At 37.5% G+C, this 17978-nt stretch overlaps 1 protein-coding gene across 2 annotated transcripts in view; it reads right to left on the bottom strand.

Annotated features, from left to right (window-relative positions):
* Positions 1–17978, bottom strand: part of LOC131052601 (uncharacterized) — a 90344-nt gene that overhangs the window by 8759 nt on the left and 63607 nt on the right. Inside the window, exons 3-5 of one of the 2 annotated variants that reach the window (XM_057987190.2) lie at positions 1207–1288; positions 989–1071; positions 521–801 (exon numbers count right to left, since the gene is read on the bottom strand). In XM_057987190.2, the coding sequence (XP_057843173.1) occupies positions 549–801; positions 989–1071; positions 1207–1288 (418 nt within the window). In that variant the 3' untranslated portion in view covers positions 521–548. Of the gene's footprint in view, positions 1–95; positions 802–988; positions 1072–1206; positions 1289–17978 lie in introns of those variants that run through there. The other variant, XM_057987189.2, reaches the window with a different exon arrangement.

Below are 17978 nucleotides of genomic sequence, written 5' to 3'. Positions count from 1 at the left end.
ATTTTCTATGATGGTGCTTTTAAATTCTGTGCACAGAAAAAAGGAGTATAGAATTTGACATTCCAATGATTTGTAATAGAGCACTTGCAGTAAACTACATTTGAGGCTTCTGCAATATTTAAAATTGATGACAAACTTAATATCCATATAATGTATCAATCTGTCAGAATATCCAAAGATTATTATAACCAGAAGATTTGCAGGTCAAAGCTTGCATTCATAAGTGTAGAAAATAATGTATATGCATACATTTACAGAAAACATTTGCTTCAACATTCCTTTCATAGTGACGTACTTTGGCCACAAACTCAAACCCACAGAATATATCAATCAGACAATATGACCACAATCCATTTCAAAGCTACGAGCTTAACTGTGGATTACTGGCAATTCCGTGCATAACAAATCATTACAGACATACATTGATATAAAAATAAATTTTCAATGGCCCGTCTTTTCTTGTTGGAAATGGGTATGAAACCACAAATTGTTAAGAGAGATTAAGTTGAAAATACATCACCTTTCAAACCAAGATCCAAATAGGGTCATTATGATCGCTTTGCACGGCCCAATGGTGGCCTTAACAATCTCCAATCTAATTTGCCCCGTTCCTGCCTATTGTATTTCCCCTTGTCTGAGGAGGATTGACTTTCATCATGTTGTGTAGAATCCCTTGGGGATGAATATGAGCCTCGTGCATCTTCATCTACTCTCTGTTTCTTTCTTTTAAGATCTTCTGGAACATCATTTTCTTGGTCCTTGTTTAACTCATCGTTTCCATACTCTGATGCCTCATTTTCTCTGCCATACAATAATTTAGAATTTTACTTCAAAAGAGCTTTCCATCAATCCACAACAAATGCCAAACATTTTAGCATGAAAACATTTATTCCTCAAGAGAAAGTGAGATAAGAATGTGTGATCTTCAGATAGTTGTTTTGCAAATACTAAATACAATTACAGAACAAAATTAAAATGAGACATGAACCTGCTAATGTTCACTTCATTTCCATCTGCTCTGCTTACAGCGAACAACCTATGCTTGTGAGTTTCCTTGTGTTCATTCAGTTTCTGAAAAGCAATGGTTGTAAGATAAAAACTTATCTCTGAATCTGCTCCTAAAACAGCACATAATAAAAAGCTTAACAAAGCAGAAAAAATATATCACAACTGTCAGTCACAGAGAGCATGCTTTCCTCTCCGTACATCAATAGACGGATTGAAATTTTGAAATGACATTCGCCCTGAAACTGCTTCTGGTTTCGGATCCCCTTCCATTATTACCACACTGCAGTTAAGGAACAATTAAATAATTACTGCAGTCTCAACACAATGATCCATTTTACACTGAAACGCCAAGTGCTTCTTCCACTAAATTACAAAAAATTGAAACTGAATTCCCATTGCTATAATGGTCAGTCACAAAAAACATTGATAAATATATTTCAATATTCATGTTAAAAGGTATATTCCCGAACCCTAAGTCTCTGCATGAACGCACAACACACTAAAAAAGTGCACAAAAAAGTCAATACTACCATATTTGGAGATGAAGAGACAATCTATAAAATACAAAGGCATGCCAACATATTTCTTAAGTTGCCAAATCAGCTAAAGGAACGGGAACGGGTATGTAAGAACGAAATACTGATACAGTAGAAATTTTTTGGGGGGTATGGTACATTTTCGGTACGTTCATGCTAAACAAAACCATTACAAATTTCAAATTTTGAAACATAACAAACTAATTTAAATTCAGTTTTTAATATCAAAAAGATCAAACTAGAATCTCAAGATAGATAAGTTCTGAGTTCACTAATCAACACTATAGGTCTTAAGAATATCAAGAGTCTGAAGAAGATCAAACTAGAATCACTAAACATTTTGGAAACATTTTAGCATCTAAAAGCACAAATTCTGGATGCACCCACAGCAGATTCATTTCAGAATCCGATTCCGATATGTTTTGAACCAAAAATCACCCAAAAAATCCCAAATTCAACAACTTAGCATATTTCTTATGGTGGATTCACCTAATCATTTATGTAAGAGTTTGTTCCCTTATTTTCTTTTAAGGTTCTTAATGGGAAACATATGAATTCTAATGCTATTCTAGAAATTAATCTTCCTCGTCAATTTCCATTTTTGGTTGACTCTTGAGTGAGTATTGTCATTGTGGCTGTTGATATTCATTGATTTGGGAAAAACTACGAACCCCACTAGGATCCTCATGACGTGTTTTTTTATTACGACGTCTAACACAGAATAAAGCTACCAACAATCACCTTACTCTCTCTTGAACGAAGTTAAACCGTATGCTAAGATTGCAGAAAGATCAAACAGCTAACTCCAAGGTTCCTTTATGCACGGACATGACTCAGTCACCAGATGTGTTTCATTGGTAATCCAAGGGGCCTTACATATGCTCACAGAAGATTTAAACAAACTTGTAGTTCAAGGGATTCAAGTAGCGAATGATTTATCAATAAAAGCTCTTTTTGGGGATTTTTTGGATTAAGATATGCGGAAAGTAAGGAGGAAAGGGGTAAGAGAGCTACGCTAAGTCTAATCTAATCCTAAGAACAAAGAGACGGGATCATTTGCGCAAAATCAAACCACACTTCGCTTTGCCAGCATAGCACACCTACACAAAGGCGGTGCAATCTTCAGGGTTTGTGAAATAATTTTTCAGATTATCAATGAATGCCATCAACTTGAACAACATCCACCCGATAATCAAAGTTAATTCCACACATAAAATAGTCTCAGACTAACCTTGCATAGTCGACAACAATCAACTGCAAACCAAAGGTATGAGCACAAACTTCACAACAAGCAATCCTATCAAATCCCATTAATCTAATGACTTAAAAGCAAATCTAATCTAAATGAAGAGAGTGAGACCATGCAAGTCTTAAAACAACACAAGAATACACCAACAACCGAACAATGTATTAAGTGATTTGCTTCAAAACTTATAGCAACAATCTTTGAAATCGATTTCTCCTCCTCCACAAATGAGGGGGGTCACCCCTTTATATAGGCTTAGTGCCTTGGCTACATGCAAAACCCTAATTAGGGTCTTCCCCAACAAGGTGGGAATCAAAACAATTAATACCCATAAAGCCCATATACAATAAATTCAAATGTGCCCCAAACTGGCATCCATTCGTGCATTTAATGCACCACTTCATCAAGTTTGACCCCATGCCATGAATATTCTCCATGCAAAATGCTCATAAATGCCCACCATTACATGCGGCGACATGCAAAGAGAATCCGTCATAAAACCATAAATATGGTGGCTGCATGCAAAAAATGCATCATAAATCTGCCATGCATTTACCAGTACACCACTTGGTCAAATTATTCCAGCAATAAATGTGCTGCCACTACTCCATTAAAAGATTCTCGTCCATGAATGGACAACCATTGTCACAATCATTGATTGCATAAGTTATGAACTTGGAGATGACGACTTCCAACTCTCCCACGACGACACTTGGCGCACTCTCAATCTGATACTCCAGCAATGTGACTTCCTCTTCACCTTTGGAGAAAAAGTTCTCCCACTCTAGCACCATTTCCTATGTCTTCTTCATGATGTTGGAGAATGTAGAAACATTTTCAAAGTGCTGTTTGGAAAATGATCCGACAAAGAAGTATTCATGCAGATGAGTTCTCAAAGAATTAACTGTCACTCCATTTTCATTCAGTTGCCTCGCAAACAATGCTTTGATGGCACCAACAATCTCTTCTTGCACCCTTCTAATTGAGTCTTTTAGAGCTAAAGACTCTATGCTACACCTTTCAAAAATGATCTTTCTGAAGCAAATGGCGCAAAACCACCTTGGGAAGTCGTAGATTTCGTTCTCCTGGATGGCTTTCCCATCAATCAATGTTTGCTTCAAAATCTTCATCAAAGCCCTGAGTCGTGGAATGGTGAGGTCCTGATAGATGTGCACATCTTCCCATAGACCCTCCACTATTTCCACCCTGTTCAGAAGGGTAGCCAGCTTGGAATGAAGATGAGCCAGATCTTCAATGAATTTTCCATCTGAGGCGAAGACATCTTCTACCCATTCTTTGGCGTAAGGGTCAACCTCTCTGAGTGGTTGTTAAAAGCTTCTGACATAGTTGCATAAGGCATGGCTTTCTCTCTTTAGCCTTTTGCATTTTTCCTTTAGTTTTTGCATTTATTCCTTCATTGCCAAAGAAGACCCTTCAAAATCTTCCACAACCTGCATCGTGGAAGCGCACCCCAAGTCAATTTCTCTAATTATGTAGTCACTTGGCGCAATTTCATTCTTGTCTTTATCCGCCACGGGCTCAACCAAATGTGTAGTCCTGGATCCGGACTCATTCCTCATAACTCTGGAAAATTTTCGGGCAGCCTTCTTCTCCGCTGGCTGATCCATCCTCTTCAGAAGTTCTTCTAACTCTCATGCTGGATCAATTTCTTCCTCCGGTTCTTTCCTCAACCTGTCCATCAACCAATCTGGAACAACTGCCAGTGGATCCTGTATCTCCATGTTCGCGGGCTCCTGCAATGTTCCCCCCATTTCTTCAAGGATGGTTTCTATGAAACTGTCTTGGCGAGGTTTATCTTGATGGGGAGGAATTTCTTGTCTTTGTTCTCCTGGCTGATCGGGCCTATGTGAAGTATTGGTGTCGAGACTATCTTGTGCTGGAGCAATGTTGGGAGGATTACCTTGAGGTGGATCAACTGGGTTCTCCTGTTTAAACATTTCCACCTCTTGTACGCTGGAAGAGCTAGCTGGTGATTGCATTCCTTCTACTCTCGTTCTCTTCAGCGCGGGTTCTTCCTAAGGGACCTCTTGCTGAGCATCCTTCCTTTTCATTGTTCGCGGCTTCTTCGGAACACTCCTTCCCTTTCTAGGATCAGCCTCCCTTTGTTGAACTTCTTCTTCTTCACCTTGTGAAGATCCTCTCGTAGCCTCGTTGTGGGAATCAAGATTTCCCATCAATTGGAAAGTCAGGTGGACATTTCCTTCTTTCCGCCTTCTTATATGCCGATCAACCCAATGTCTAGTAAATTTCAAAATTGGTCTGGCCAAAATATCAAGATCATCAATTTCTAGTTCTGACCAAATTGGGAGTTGTATAGGTTGATCTTTCACCTTTTCGAATTTTGGTTGCACCAAGTCCTAATCTTCCTTCTGACATCAAAATCATCCCTTGCATCTTCCCAATAGTCCTCCAAGTGAAATATATGCACAAATTTCAATCCTGCAACCTTTCTGATCTTGCGATATGGATCGTAGTGAGATCTGGATGTGTAGAATGCCAACTCCTTTGCTTCTTTCTCAGCTGCTGCCAAGTTCGGGCACACTTCTACATAGTCACCAAGGACAACTGGCAATTCAACAAACAACTTATTTTTGTTCTTCTAAATTTGATCATATGTGGTCAACTAACTCATAAGTTCTAGCAGTATCAGTTTGTCAAATGGATACTGAGGCAGTTTATATGGCTGGAAATTGAATCCCTGTGTTCTGATGTAGGTGAACTTTGGAAATTGTATGAACGTGGCTCCAAATTTCTGAATGAATGCCCTAGCCTATGGTGACACTCTAGTGTGGAGCTCATTTTGCATAAGTCTGGTTAGGTACATGGTAAGAGTGTCATTCGCTAGCTTGAAAGAATTTGTCATGTCCCCTAATAAGTGATCACGAATGTATAGAATATTAATTATCTTATATAAAGTCCCCATTCACTTATATAAATAATTAATATTTTTAAGACATATGTTGCAATTATATTAATATTTATAAGACATATGTTGCAATTATATGTATTTTTGTTTAGCCGTAATTAGTCTTAACTATTACGGGAATTCAACCAACTCTTGTCAATAAAGGATGGGCTCACGATAGGAAGAGCATGGGATTTTATAAAATCAAAAGTGTGGAAGAAATATTTGAATCTACGTGTGTAACACTCAAACCCATCTTGCCTTTTGTCGGTCTCCAACTGACCTATTGGTTTCACGATTCTGGAAGAGAATCGATTTACTAGAATGAAGTGAACTTCATCAAGGGTTCCAAGTTGCCACGGGTGTGTATATTGCATAGTAGAGTCATCGGAAGTATAACCCGACATCACACATCTTATCGCAATCAACGAGAATTCCAAAATTGCACGGCGTGTGTGTTACAGCGGAATCGAGGGGGAAGTGAAACCCAACTATATCCTATTGTAGACGGCGGTGACTCTAGGTTGCCACGACGTGTGTGTTGAACAGCAGGAATCACAGACAAAGCATCACATTTCCTACCAATCGCACCTCAGAAACCGAAGACTTGACCACTGCACAAGACGTCACAGCAATATCATAGCAATCCAAAATCGGGATGTAACGCGGGAGGAATTAGTCATTGCGGGAGGGGCATCGTGGTGTGCAAACGGAATGCAGAGTACCAAACCCGTCATTATATAGGCATTGTATATTCTGATGAATCGATGCGAAGTTTAATCAACAGAAAGCCCAGCCAGGTGCATTATGACACAAAACTTACCTCTATTCTTTGAAAGAATAAATTGATTCCATGTTTACAGTGACTGCTCTAGTTGTATATTTATTGGTGATTACTTAAATAGAACTAGAATCAATGCAAATAAGGAAGACACCTAACTAAGAGGTGTTGTATAAGAGGTTATTTCCACCATTGGTTATATTGCACAAACAATCTTCTGCAATGTCCTGGTTATAAAACTGATTGGTATCAAATCCTAGTTAGGGAATTTTACAGAATTAGTATTGTAGAGGTGCAGCTAAGGATAACATTCATGAACTTTCTGTTGTGTCGATCCGCAACCCATGACTCCTTTTCTTGGCAGACCATCAAAGCCTCCCATCCTTGCAAGCATGTAAATTATATAGGAGCTCATGTAGAAGGTTTGGGACTTCTTTTCTTTCAAATCTTTCAGCTGCTCATGCACGTAGTGGCTGATTAGTTTGACCCAATCCACCAGCCCATTGGCATTCATGATTTCATCAATGTAGAAAAACATCCACGACTCAAAATTCACAATATGTGAACATCCCATTATCCTACTTAGCATCACTATCAGGTCCACATACTCCTTATTTGAACTCAAAAATGGTGAGTGTCACTATCAGGTCCACATACTCCTATTTGAACTCGAAAATGGTGAGTGTCTTAGGCATTTTGGAGATGTGTGGTCTAGGTTTTTGCAATCAATGCTTGTTGTTAGTATTGGCACATCTGTCAGGACTTGCATCATATATTGCCTTAGCTCCATTCATAGTTTGGTAAGTCATCAAATGATGTGAAGGAATTACGAAGGCTTCACCAATTGATTCTGGAGTCAAGGTGGCTAACAACTTGCCACTTGATGTTGAAATTGTCCTCCTTTCCGGATTGTAGTGTTTTTTACATTCTAGAATCAAGTTTGGACATTGAATAAAAGGGGGAAATCCTGTTGTCGCAACAATTCCAATTCTGACAATCCTGGCAGTGGTAGGAGATGGATTGTGCCCTGCTGTCCCAAACATCCTGATTTTGAAGGCAGCCATGTTGAACATTCCTAAATTTGTATCATCGATCTCCTTCCACCTGGACACCATCTTAGATTCCGGAAGGAATCCCTTCATCTCAGCCTTTATTTGTGCCTGCCTGGTGATGGTTGCCGCCTTGCTTGATTCTGTCATCCTAGGAATAAACAAAGCTTCCTGAAAAGGATGAAAAAAATCTCTAAGTTTGACTTTCTTCACTTTCTCCAACTCTTCTCTCTAAATTCACACATGAGAAATGAATTACACTTGTGCATTTATATAGAACTCTTCCCATATGCTGCTAAGTTGGCGAGGAGTCAATTTAAGCAGTTGTATTAATTATGCATAATACTTTCCTTTCCACAACACCATGCAAACGGGCTCCACCATCGTAGTTGAGTTCCAAATTGGAACTTTCTTTTACTGCATTGAGTTGTGCGTCATACTTACAATATTCCCTTACCAACTCATTACTTTCCATTCTTCAAATTTCTGGTGGGATTTTTTAAATGTTTGACTTGATTTCCTTCTTATACGTCCACTTGGCTTGACTTTCCTTGCTCTGGATGAGATTTTCCATGCTTTTCCACCATCTCCTAATTTTTAGGAATTTTCCTAAAATTTAGGACCCAGGCCAAGAGAGAGAGAATTCTCTCACGAGTCCAAATCCGCAAAAAAAATTGAATTCTAATGAGACCTGGCGTCTAAAAATAGATTTTTCAAAATTTTTACTGAGGAGATTTCCTGCTTTTTCATTCCATTCCTAACCTTCAAATTCCCCATTGTCTTGGAAAACTCCTTGAATTCTTAACCTGGGCGTGGAATCCAGTTTGTGAAGGAATCCTTAATAGCTTCATTTTGGTGCCCCCTTGCTTGACTAGAGCTTCAAATTGCCTTGTAGATGGGAGTTTTAAATTTCTTCATTTTCCATGATATAGTGGATTTGGCACCCCTCCTAGTGTTTGGGCGCTATTTCCACCTTGGCTTGGAATTCACAATTTTTTGGGTTTTTCCATGATAACCTTGCTTGAGCATTCCTCCTTGGGCGCTAGGAACACTTCATGGTGGAAATTTGCCTTTGGAGTGATTTTCCATGCCCATCTCCCTTTAGCACCCAACTACACATTAGGGTGTTGTTTGCTTGTTGCCGAGGAATTCATTATTTCAATGCTTTTCCATGCTTCCCTTGATTTAGCGCCAGACCGCCTGCTTGGGCACTAGACACTTTGTCAAGGAATTTTGAGTTTACTTGGTTTTCCATGGATACCTCATTCTAGCGCCCTATCTCATTCTTGTGTGCCATTCCTCTCCAGGCATGGAATTTTGCATTTTCTTCATTCTCCTTGATGACCCCTATTTGACACCTTGACCAAGACCTGGGCACAGTTTTGCATGTGTCATAGAATTTTGGAATTTTGGAGTTCTCCATGACTCCTTCAATTTCATGCCCTTGCCTGGATTTGGGCACCATTTCACCTGGGTGGTGGAATTTGACAATTTCATTGATTTCCAGACAAACAATTTTGATGCCTTAAGATGCCATTTCAAGAATAGAGGTGAATCTTCCAAACTTAGAGAATTTTGATCAACATTTCCACTTCTGGAATGGATGCTCACACCTAGCCAAATTTTGATCACTATGCCTACTTTTTCAATTCTCCAAATTTAGAAATGATCGTGAAAGCTCAGTCTTTAATGTCTGCCTGTGAGGACCCTGTCACAAATAGACTTTCCAAAAATAGAAAGTGCCTCAAACGTCAAAGTTAGAGCCAAAACCAAGACGCATGGTGACTTACTATAAATAGAAACTTACTAAAAATAGTAAGTTTGATTTTCGGTAAAATGAAGACATTCCGGGAGGCAGTGAAATCCCTAAAAAATAGGAACTTTCTAAAAATAGAAAGTTGCTCAGAATTCGATCAAATTTCATGTGTTGGTTCCTTAGGGGGTCCTGACTCCATTGCAACATTCAGTGTTCGAAAACCCTAAAAGGAAACCCCTAAAATCTAGGACTGAAGGTAGAAACCCTAAAATTGACAAGACGAGCCCTAGAGTCAACCAAATTTGCTCAAACGAAATCAAATTGAACCCACTCACTTGCAGACTTGGAGGATTGACGAGATTGCTACCAAAAGACCCCAAGGAAACGAAAACCAAAAGACAGAGAAGGTCTAAAAAGTTGGGGGTCCCCATTTTGAATGGGGTGATGTGTGATTAGGTCACAACATATCCCATCTATCAACACGAATTCTGTTAACAGCCCTGACAAGAATCCCTGGTACTCCCTGCCCAGTGGCATGGTTCTATTAACACGACAGACAATGTACCATACCATGTCCGACCATCATAAAGATTGGCAGGAACAAAAAAACTCTTCCATTATTTGGGGACACTAATATTTGAACTACAAGAAAATTATTTTTTTAGTTTAGTTTGCTTCAGAACATATGTACATAATCCCTTTCCTCAGAATTTCAACTTTTATGTAATTCCACAATTCAAGGACTAGGGATTGTTGTTATCAAACTGATTGCAACTCATGTTAAAATCAGATGAATAAAGAATTTATTCTGTTATTATAGTTTTAGCTAGGAACTATGTTTGATGGATCAGAAATGATCTTTTTGCGACAGTTAAGATTTTGAAAGGCAGTTTTCATTTTTGTATGGTATTTTTCGTATGCTTTTTGAGGTTTTCTTTATTTTAACAGGTTTTTGTTTGTAGTGTATGAATGCCGCTTCCTTTATTGCAGGGGATAGAGCAAGTAGGGATAAGAAGAGGAGTTACACCCTTGTCCATCACTGGGATGTCACCCAACACCCTAGGGCATTTCCCATGGAAGAGTCAAAATAGTTGAACCAGTGAATAGGTACATAGAAATAACATTCCATTGAGTGTCTGCATTATTGGCACTTTTAATGTACATGCCATTGCGTGTCTGCATTATTGGCACTTTTAATGTACATGCCATTGCGTGTCTGCATTATTGGCATCCATCACAAAGTAGAGTGATTACTAATTTCAAATTTGTTTTTCAATTTTCCTACTATTTATTCACTTCAAAACATGTAGCTACAAGAGAAGCTATAATGGTTGGGCACTCAAAATGTTGTCCAAGTCATAATGGACGATACTAAAAATTGAAGGGCAGCAGATTATTAGTTGAGGTAAGTTATGGGCACATATTTAGGACAAAAATAGTCATCCAATCACTCAACTTAATGATGTAAAAGCTTGGCACACATATTGAGCGGATCAAAAAAATCAACATTGAAGTTGAGGAAATTTGGATGTTTCTAATCACCAATTCGTTATATGTCACAAACCAGCTTGAGGTCCTCCAAGTTGGAGTTGTTAATTTACATTTGAGTTTGCTAGTAATAATGTAATCTACATTTATCATTTTTCGATATTTATTATTTCAGTTTACTTCTTAATACTTATATCATCTACTTTTTTTATTTATTTTAATTTTTTAAATACCATATTAGATTGTTGACACTTGATTCTCATCACACACAAATGTCTTGAGATGACTTGTGAAGATGAGGCATTAAGCAGCATGATAATTAACAATCTTTGAACCGTTGGAGACAGTTTTATATAGAGAGCCCAAAATGTCAAAGTATTGATCTTGGATGATGATTGGTTGGCTTGTGTAGGATCTTTGATTTCACCAAGTTCATCCTAAATATGATCAGATTTGCCAATACAAATCAACTACATTTGAGCAAGATATATGACAACATTGACTACATTAAAAACAAAAACACACTAACAACTAAGAATAGAGACCCCTCAAAAATATTTTTCAAACAAGTGCAAACAATCATAGTTGAATGATGGAACAAGACGATCACACCCTTCCATCTCTTAACATTTGCTTTGACCCTTAAATATTATAGCATAGAGATACTTTCTTTGTCCAAAAGGGTGCCACAATATAAAGATGTTGAAGTTAGTGATGGATACAAGGCAAAATTCACTAGACCCTTCCCAAATCTAGATGTACAGGGCATACTTGTGGGTAAGCTTATCAATTTACAGCTTCAATGGGTTAATCATAACACTGTGAGAGAAGGACAAAAGGAATGCTCATTTATGGTGGTACAAAAGGAATCTCAATTGCACTATCTACTTATTCTTGCTCCTAAATATAATCAAGAATTTGGCCATTTTGGCAACTCATGTATGTTCGACCCACCATAAACTTAGATTCCATGGCCGACAATGGCATACAAGTGAGCTTTCACTCAACTTTATGAGCTCTTATACTTGTTCTAGCACTCAATACCAATGAAGCAATAGTCTCCAAAAAATCGCGATTATACCTGATTAATCCTAAATCCTAGAGCTAGCCGATTTATTCCCCGAAAAAATCCCAATTCATGAAAAAACCGTTGACCAATCGTTGACCCAATTTTCAAAGATTTTTTGCATTTAAATTACGTTAAAATCATGTTAAAAACCCCAAAAATGGCAAAAAAAAGTGAAAAAATCATTGTAAAAACTTGCAAAACCCTAGAAACACGCGTGAAATTACAGAATTGCTTAGAAATAGGATTGGTCTGAGACAAAATCAGAGTCAATGTGGAATCAACGTTGAAAAAGTTTGTTATTTTGTCCATTTTCAAGGGGTTCATCATTCCCCACACTTCACTTGTTCAAAGTTCAAACCCACGAGCTTAATGACCCAACTAAGGTAGAAATCCCACGAGCTCAATGGCCTAGTAGGGGTTTGAACCTTGGTGACTACCTCACCAATGGAGTTTTTCTACCACAACACTAAAAGTTCAAAGACATATTTAATATATGTAGATATAGATATATGATTTTTAATTTATAATTGATATAGTTAATTTGTGCTCAAACAAAGACATACAATTCATTATGTGAGCAATATATCTAAAGTCCTCCACGAAATAAATCTGATTGACAACAAACATGCTTACATAGTTGTAATAAAAGAGCCTCCAAAACACAATCATTAAAATTTGTCTCTACCTAAAATAGTAGTTGCAAGCTAGGTATTGTCAAAACCAATGGCTTGCTAATCTTTTACTTCAACTAAACAAATGTCTTTTGTTGAATTCTACCAAATATAAAAGACTTACCAATTACCATCAGGGAATATAAAGCATTGCAACTATGGAATATGATTTGATAAGCTTTCTCAAATATTGAACTACCCCTAGAAAACTCCTTGCCTCAATCACAATGAATGTCTTGGATCACTTCAAAATGGCTTCCACATTTACTAAATTCCTAACGATTGTTGGATCTCCGTCTGATAAATTTTGATCTCAGCTACTTCATAGACTTAGCTAATCTTTGATCTTAGACTTAGACAACTACTTGGTGTATTTGGTGACTGCCCTTTTAAAAAGTTAAATGAATATTTGCCTATGTAATCAGCAATATGAATATAAACAACAAAAATCTATTTTCTACAATTCATGGGTTAAACTCCTTGTCTCAATCACAATGAAAATCTTGGATCACTTCAAAATGGCTTCCACTTTTACTAAATTCCTAACAATAGTTGGATCTCTGCCTGATAAATTTTGATCTCAGCTACTTCATAGACTTAGCTAATACCCCTAGAAAACTCCTTGCCTCAATCACAATGAAAGTCTTGGATCACTTCAAAATGGCTTCCACTTGTTAGGGTTTCAAGCAGATCCGAAGCAAATATGAACTAACAATTATATGCAGATTTAAATACAAAAGATAAAGAAATAAAACAGGACACAGATAACACAGAGATTTAACGTGGTTCACCCAGAATGGGTTACGTCCACCATACACAGCCGTCCAATCTTTCTTATTATCTAGCAAAAATAGTACATCAACCTTCCAATGCCTTAAGCATCCCAGCCACTTATAACATGCGTTTTAGGGCAACAAACAAAGTCGGCCTTTTTAGGGTTTTATTACAATGTCGGTTTTCATCAACAAAAAACGGCAAAAAAAATTCCTAACAATAGTATGGGCACACACCTAAGCTTTTGTGAGTGTGAGTGTGTATGTCAAATGTATGCTTGTACGTATGTATATATATTTGGCTTGTTTGCATGTATGTCTAGCATATGCATATATGTTTGGCATGTGTGTGTGTGTATAATTGTGTCTATATGTATGTGTTGGTGTGTGTATCTATGTTTTTGTCTCTATTCATTTGTTTGTGTCTATACATGTTTGTATTTATGTGTATCTCTATGTACATCTTTGTGTGTGTGTCTATATGGGTGTACATGTCTTTATTTATTTGTGTGAGTCTATTTCTATATGTTTGTGTTTTTGTGGTACATATGTTTGTGCATATCTATTTGTTTGTGTATATGTCTATTGCTATGTATGTGTAAGTCATGTGTACAGTACTTTGCTAATCAGTCGCCACATTTCAACACCACTTTTACTAAATTCCTAACAATAGTTGGATCTCAGTCTAATAAATTTTGATCTTAGCTACTTGATAGACTTAGCTAATCTTTGATCTCAGACTTAGACAACTATTTGGTGTATTTGGTGACTGCCCTTCTAAAAAGTTAAATGAATATTTGCCTATGTAATCAGCAACATGAATACAAACAACAAAATCTATTTTCTACAATTCATGGGTTAAACTCTATTTTATTTACTCTCTATATCTCTAGGCTATGGAAATGCCCTTAAGTTTTTAAAAAAAAGTAGTTTGTGTCTATTTTTCTAAAAAAATTACGATTTTTTAAAATCCAATTTCTTACCCATTTTTTCAAAAAATCTTATACTTTTGGTTTGCCGATTTTTTCCCCAAATGATTTTTGTTACTATGATATAAAACATTGCAATTGTGGAATATGATTTAATAAGCTTTCTAAAATATTGAATTAATCCTACAAAACTCCTTGCCTCAATCACAATGAAATTCTTGGATCACTTCAAAATGGCTTTCACTTTTACTATTTGTCTCTTAACTTATGATCTCAATTACTTCATAGACTTGGTTAATATTTGATCTGACTTAGACAACTATTTGGTGTATTTGGTGGCTGCCCTCTTAAAAAGTTAACTGATTATTTGCCTATGTAATCAGTAATATGAATATAAACAACAAAAAATAATTTTCTACAATTCACAGGTTAAACTCTGTTTTATTTGCTCTTTATATCTGTATGCTATGGAAATGCCCTGAAGTTATTTAAAAACAGAGTTTTTGTCTCCTTTCCTACAATTTTTTATGTTTTTTTTAAATCCGATTTTTTCCCCATTTTTTCAAAAAATCTTATACTTTTGGTTTGCCGATTTTTTCCCTAAACGATTTTTGCTACTATGCTCAATATAGTGCCAAAGATAACCCTAGCCTCAGCAAAGCTACTCAATCATTGTGATATTGCCAAAAAGATGACGATCAGTTAAATTTGACAACCCTGCCCTTCCCTTGGCCCACTAAACTAAAACTAGCATCCATTATAAGCTATACATGTAACATATTTTAAAATAAACAAAAGTCAAGAAAATTGTTTTTTTTTTTAAAAATACAATGTAACCCTATGCTACACTAACATAGTAAAAACAACAAAAAATTAATAACAATTTGAAAAATAATAGTAAAACGCATAGTTACCAAGAGACTCATACCCTGACCCTTTGTACTCATCTTCGTAATGGAAACACATCCTCAGGGAGACCTATACAGAGATGTCTCTAGACATTAGTAAACTTCAAATGAAGTTTATTTGCATCTCATATACATCTCCTATAAACATCCCTTGAAAAAGATGAAACTTTCAATAGATTTTTCTCAGATATATCACATAAATTACATCAGATTTTCTTAAAGGCTGATATGTGGTTAATAAAAGTTAAAAAAGCTAAACAAATACACTAATAGAGTTGAAACTTCTTGTTCTTTTCATTGAAGTTTACAAGATTGATTTATGGTAGAAAATTTCCTTATTAAAACCCATAGAGGTAAGAATATGAAGTGAAGAGCGGACAAGTTCAGGCGTATGGGTTTTGGAGATCCCTCGAGATACTTCCTCTATTGGAAGGACGAAGAAACGGTGGATCATTTTTCTTAGGCTGCCCCTTTTTGCAAGAATGTTGGAAGTGGCTCTGCACCAAATTGGGTTGCATTTCAGCGCTTCCCAATGACATTGACATTCTTATTCTGTTCAAGGGTTGGCCTTTACTTCACCAGTCTGCCCTCTTTGGATGTCTTTGGGTTGCAAGTCCCTCTCTGGTTGTGTGGGAATTGTGGAAGCAAAGAAATAGGTCTCTTCCAAGATAAGGAAATGACAATTCCCTCCTCAAACAAATTGGAAGCAGCATTAGTGGAGGTTGTCATTAGTCGGTCAGCTTTGCATCTAAAGAAGCAATCTTCTTTCACAAACTAGGATAGCAAGATGAGGTTTGCTTGGTTGGAGCTGAGGATGCCTCAGTTTACTGGGCTGGTGGGGAAGGCCACCAAAGCATTGAGAGCTCAAGCTATGTAGATTCCTCCGCAATGGGGTTAGTTTAAGCTGAATTTAGACAGCGCTTCCAAGGGCAACCTGGGGCTGTAGGGGACGGGGTGCGTTGTTAAGACTTTGGGATGGCTTGGTCGTAGGGCGATTGGCGGAATTCTCTGCATTAACATAGGGTTTAATTTTTTGCAAGGACCTTGACATTTCAAAGCTTGAGGTGGAAGGAGATTAGGCTCTTGTGGTGAATGTGGTCAAAACCAAGGGTACTCCAAAATGGAAACTACGTGGCATGTTGGACAAAGTGGTTGCCCTCCTCGGCTCCTTTGAAGCCTTTCTATCACACACACGTATCGAGAAGCCAACACAACTGTTGACACCCTAGCCAACGTGGTTGCAGATGGCATCAAGGTAGGGTTGATCGACCCATAGGCGGACATTCTGACGACCACTGCAAGAGTGGCATTGACTTCAAGCATCAATATGGGAGACATAAATTCTCCCTACTCTTGGGACGGAATCATGATATTTTAGGTGAGGTGGGTGGGGACTCTCTACTCAAGGCCTGGACAACTCTTTGGAAAGTTTTTGTCAAATCGGAGGGGATCTTGGCTTTTGAGTTTTACATTAATGAGAGATTGCATGCCCTTTCTCTAGGAAGATCGAACATTGCATTTATTCTGCAAGTCTCCTCCTCGAGTAGCCTACACATGAAAGAGGTTGTTGCATATCTATAAATAGGATGGTTGACTTGGGAGTCTGAGTGAAAACAATGGGCACGCCAATAAGGTTGAGGAGTGATAAAAGACAAATATCTTTCTTAGGCTATATTTCCGATCAGCACCCTGATGGCGTGCCAAAAGCCGAGGTTGTTGGCAATGGAGGCCCTTATAATGGTGTTGAGGCGGGAATTTCTCACTTCGGCAACAGACACCAAGTAAACATGGACATTACGTCTCATTTTTTGGCATCTCTCTTAGGTCTCTGGGAGGCAAAGGTGCAGTGTCCGCTCTTATTGTGTGAACTCTTCAAGCCAAAATTCCTCCTAGATGATATCGATGTGATGGTGATTGCGGAGCTAGGGGTTGGAATCCTGTGGCCAGATGACATCCCTAAGCTCCGGCAAAGGGCCGCTGTAGGAAAAGATTTTCTTCCCAAGTTGGTAGGCATTAATGTGGAAGTGAATAACCGATGGATGCAGGTGCTCACCCAGGTGGTGAGCTTGGATGAATTCTACAACAAAGAGTGATGGTCCAAGTTCTTGGTCTCTTTTTGGTGTCCTCATGCTCTTTCTGTGTGCCAATTTAGTGGAGGATTTTGGACGACATCAAGCATGGGCTCTCGAGGCTGGGCTTGTAAGTTTTTGATGGAATTTTTCCAATTTGAACGATGTTCAATCCCTTTTAGTGGTTTGTCACCCTTTTCCTTTCTATTGGTTTTTTGGGGTTTGTTGAAACGATGTATTTGATCTTTGGAGGGTGGGTGATGGATAGGTTAGTGGCTTGATTTGTTTTGGCTTATGCCTATCTAGTTTTGTAATGTCCCTCCCTGGAATTAGCAAAAAATAATAGTCCTATCTAAGTATAAGGAAGAGATTAATTTTAACATTACCAAAAATTATGTAAAGCAGTAACACTAGTTATCATTTAGAAGGTAGGCTAGTATAATAACACCTATATTTATAGGAAATAATGTTAGATAACAACTTTCATAATACCATATATATATGGTATTAAGAAAGTTATATGGTATTATGAAAGTTGTTATCTAACATTATTTCCTATAAATATAGATCTAATTATTATAGCCTACCTTCTAAATGATAACTAGTGTTACTGCTTTAGATAATTTTTGGTAATGTTAAAATTAATCTCTTCCTTATACTTAGATCCTAGTCTATATTCATTAGATGAATAAGCCTTTAGAGCAAACTTATGTCTTACTTGGCATAGATATTAGTATCTATTATGATCATGTATGCAACACTATATATA

This window comes from Cryptomeria japonica, chromosome 10 (genome assembly GCF_030272615.1).
Source record: "Cryptomeria japonica chromosome 10, Sugi_1.0, whole genome shotgun sequence".
Classification (NCBI taxonomy): domain Eukaryota; kingdom Viridiplantae; phylum Streptophyta; class Pinopsida; order Cupressales; family Cupressaceae; genus Cryptomeria; species Cryptomeria japonica.
The sequence above is the reverse complement of the archived record's forward strand: the minus strand, read 5'-3'. Positions and strand labels throughout refer to the sequence as shown.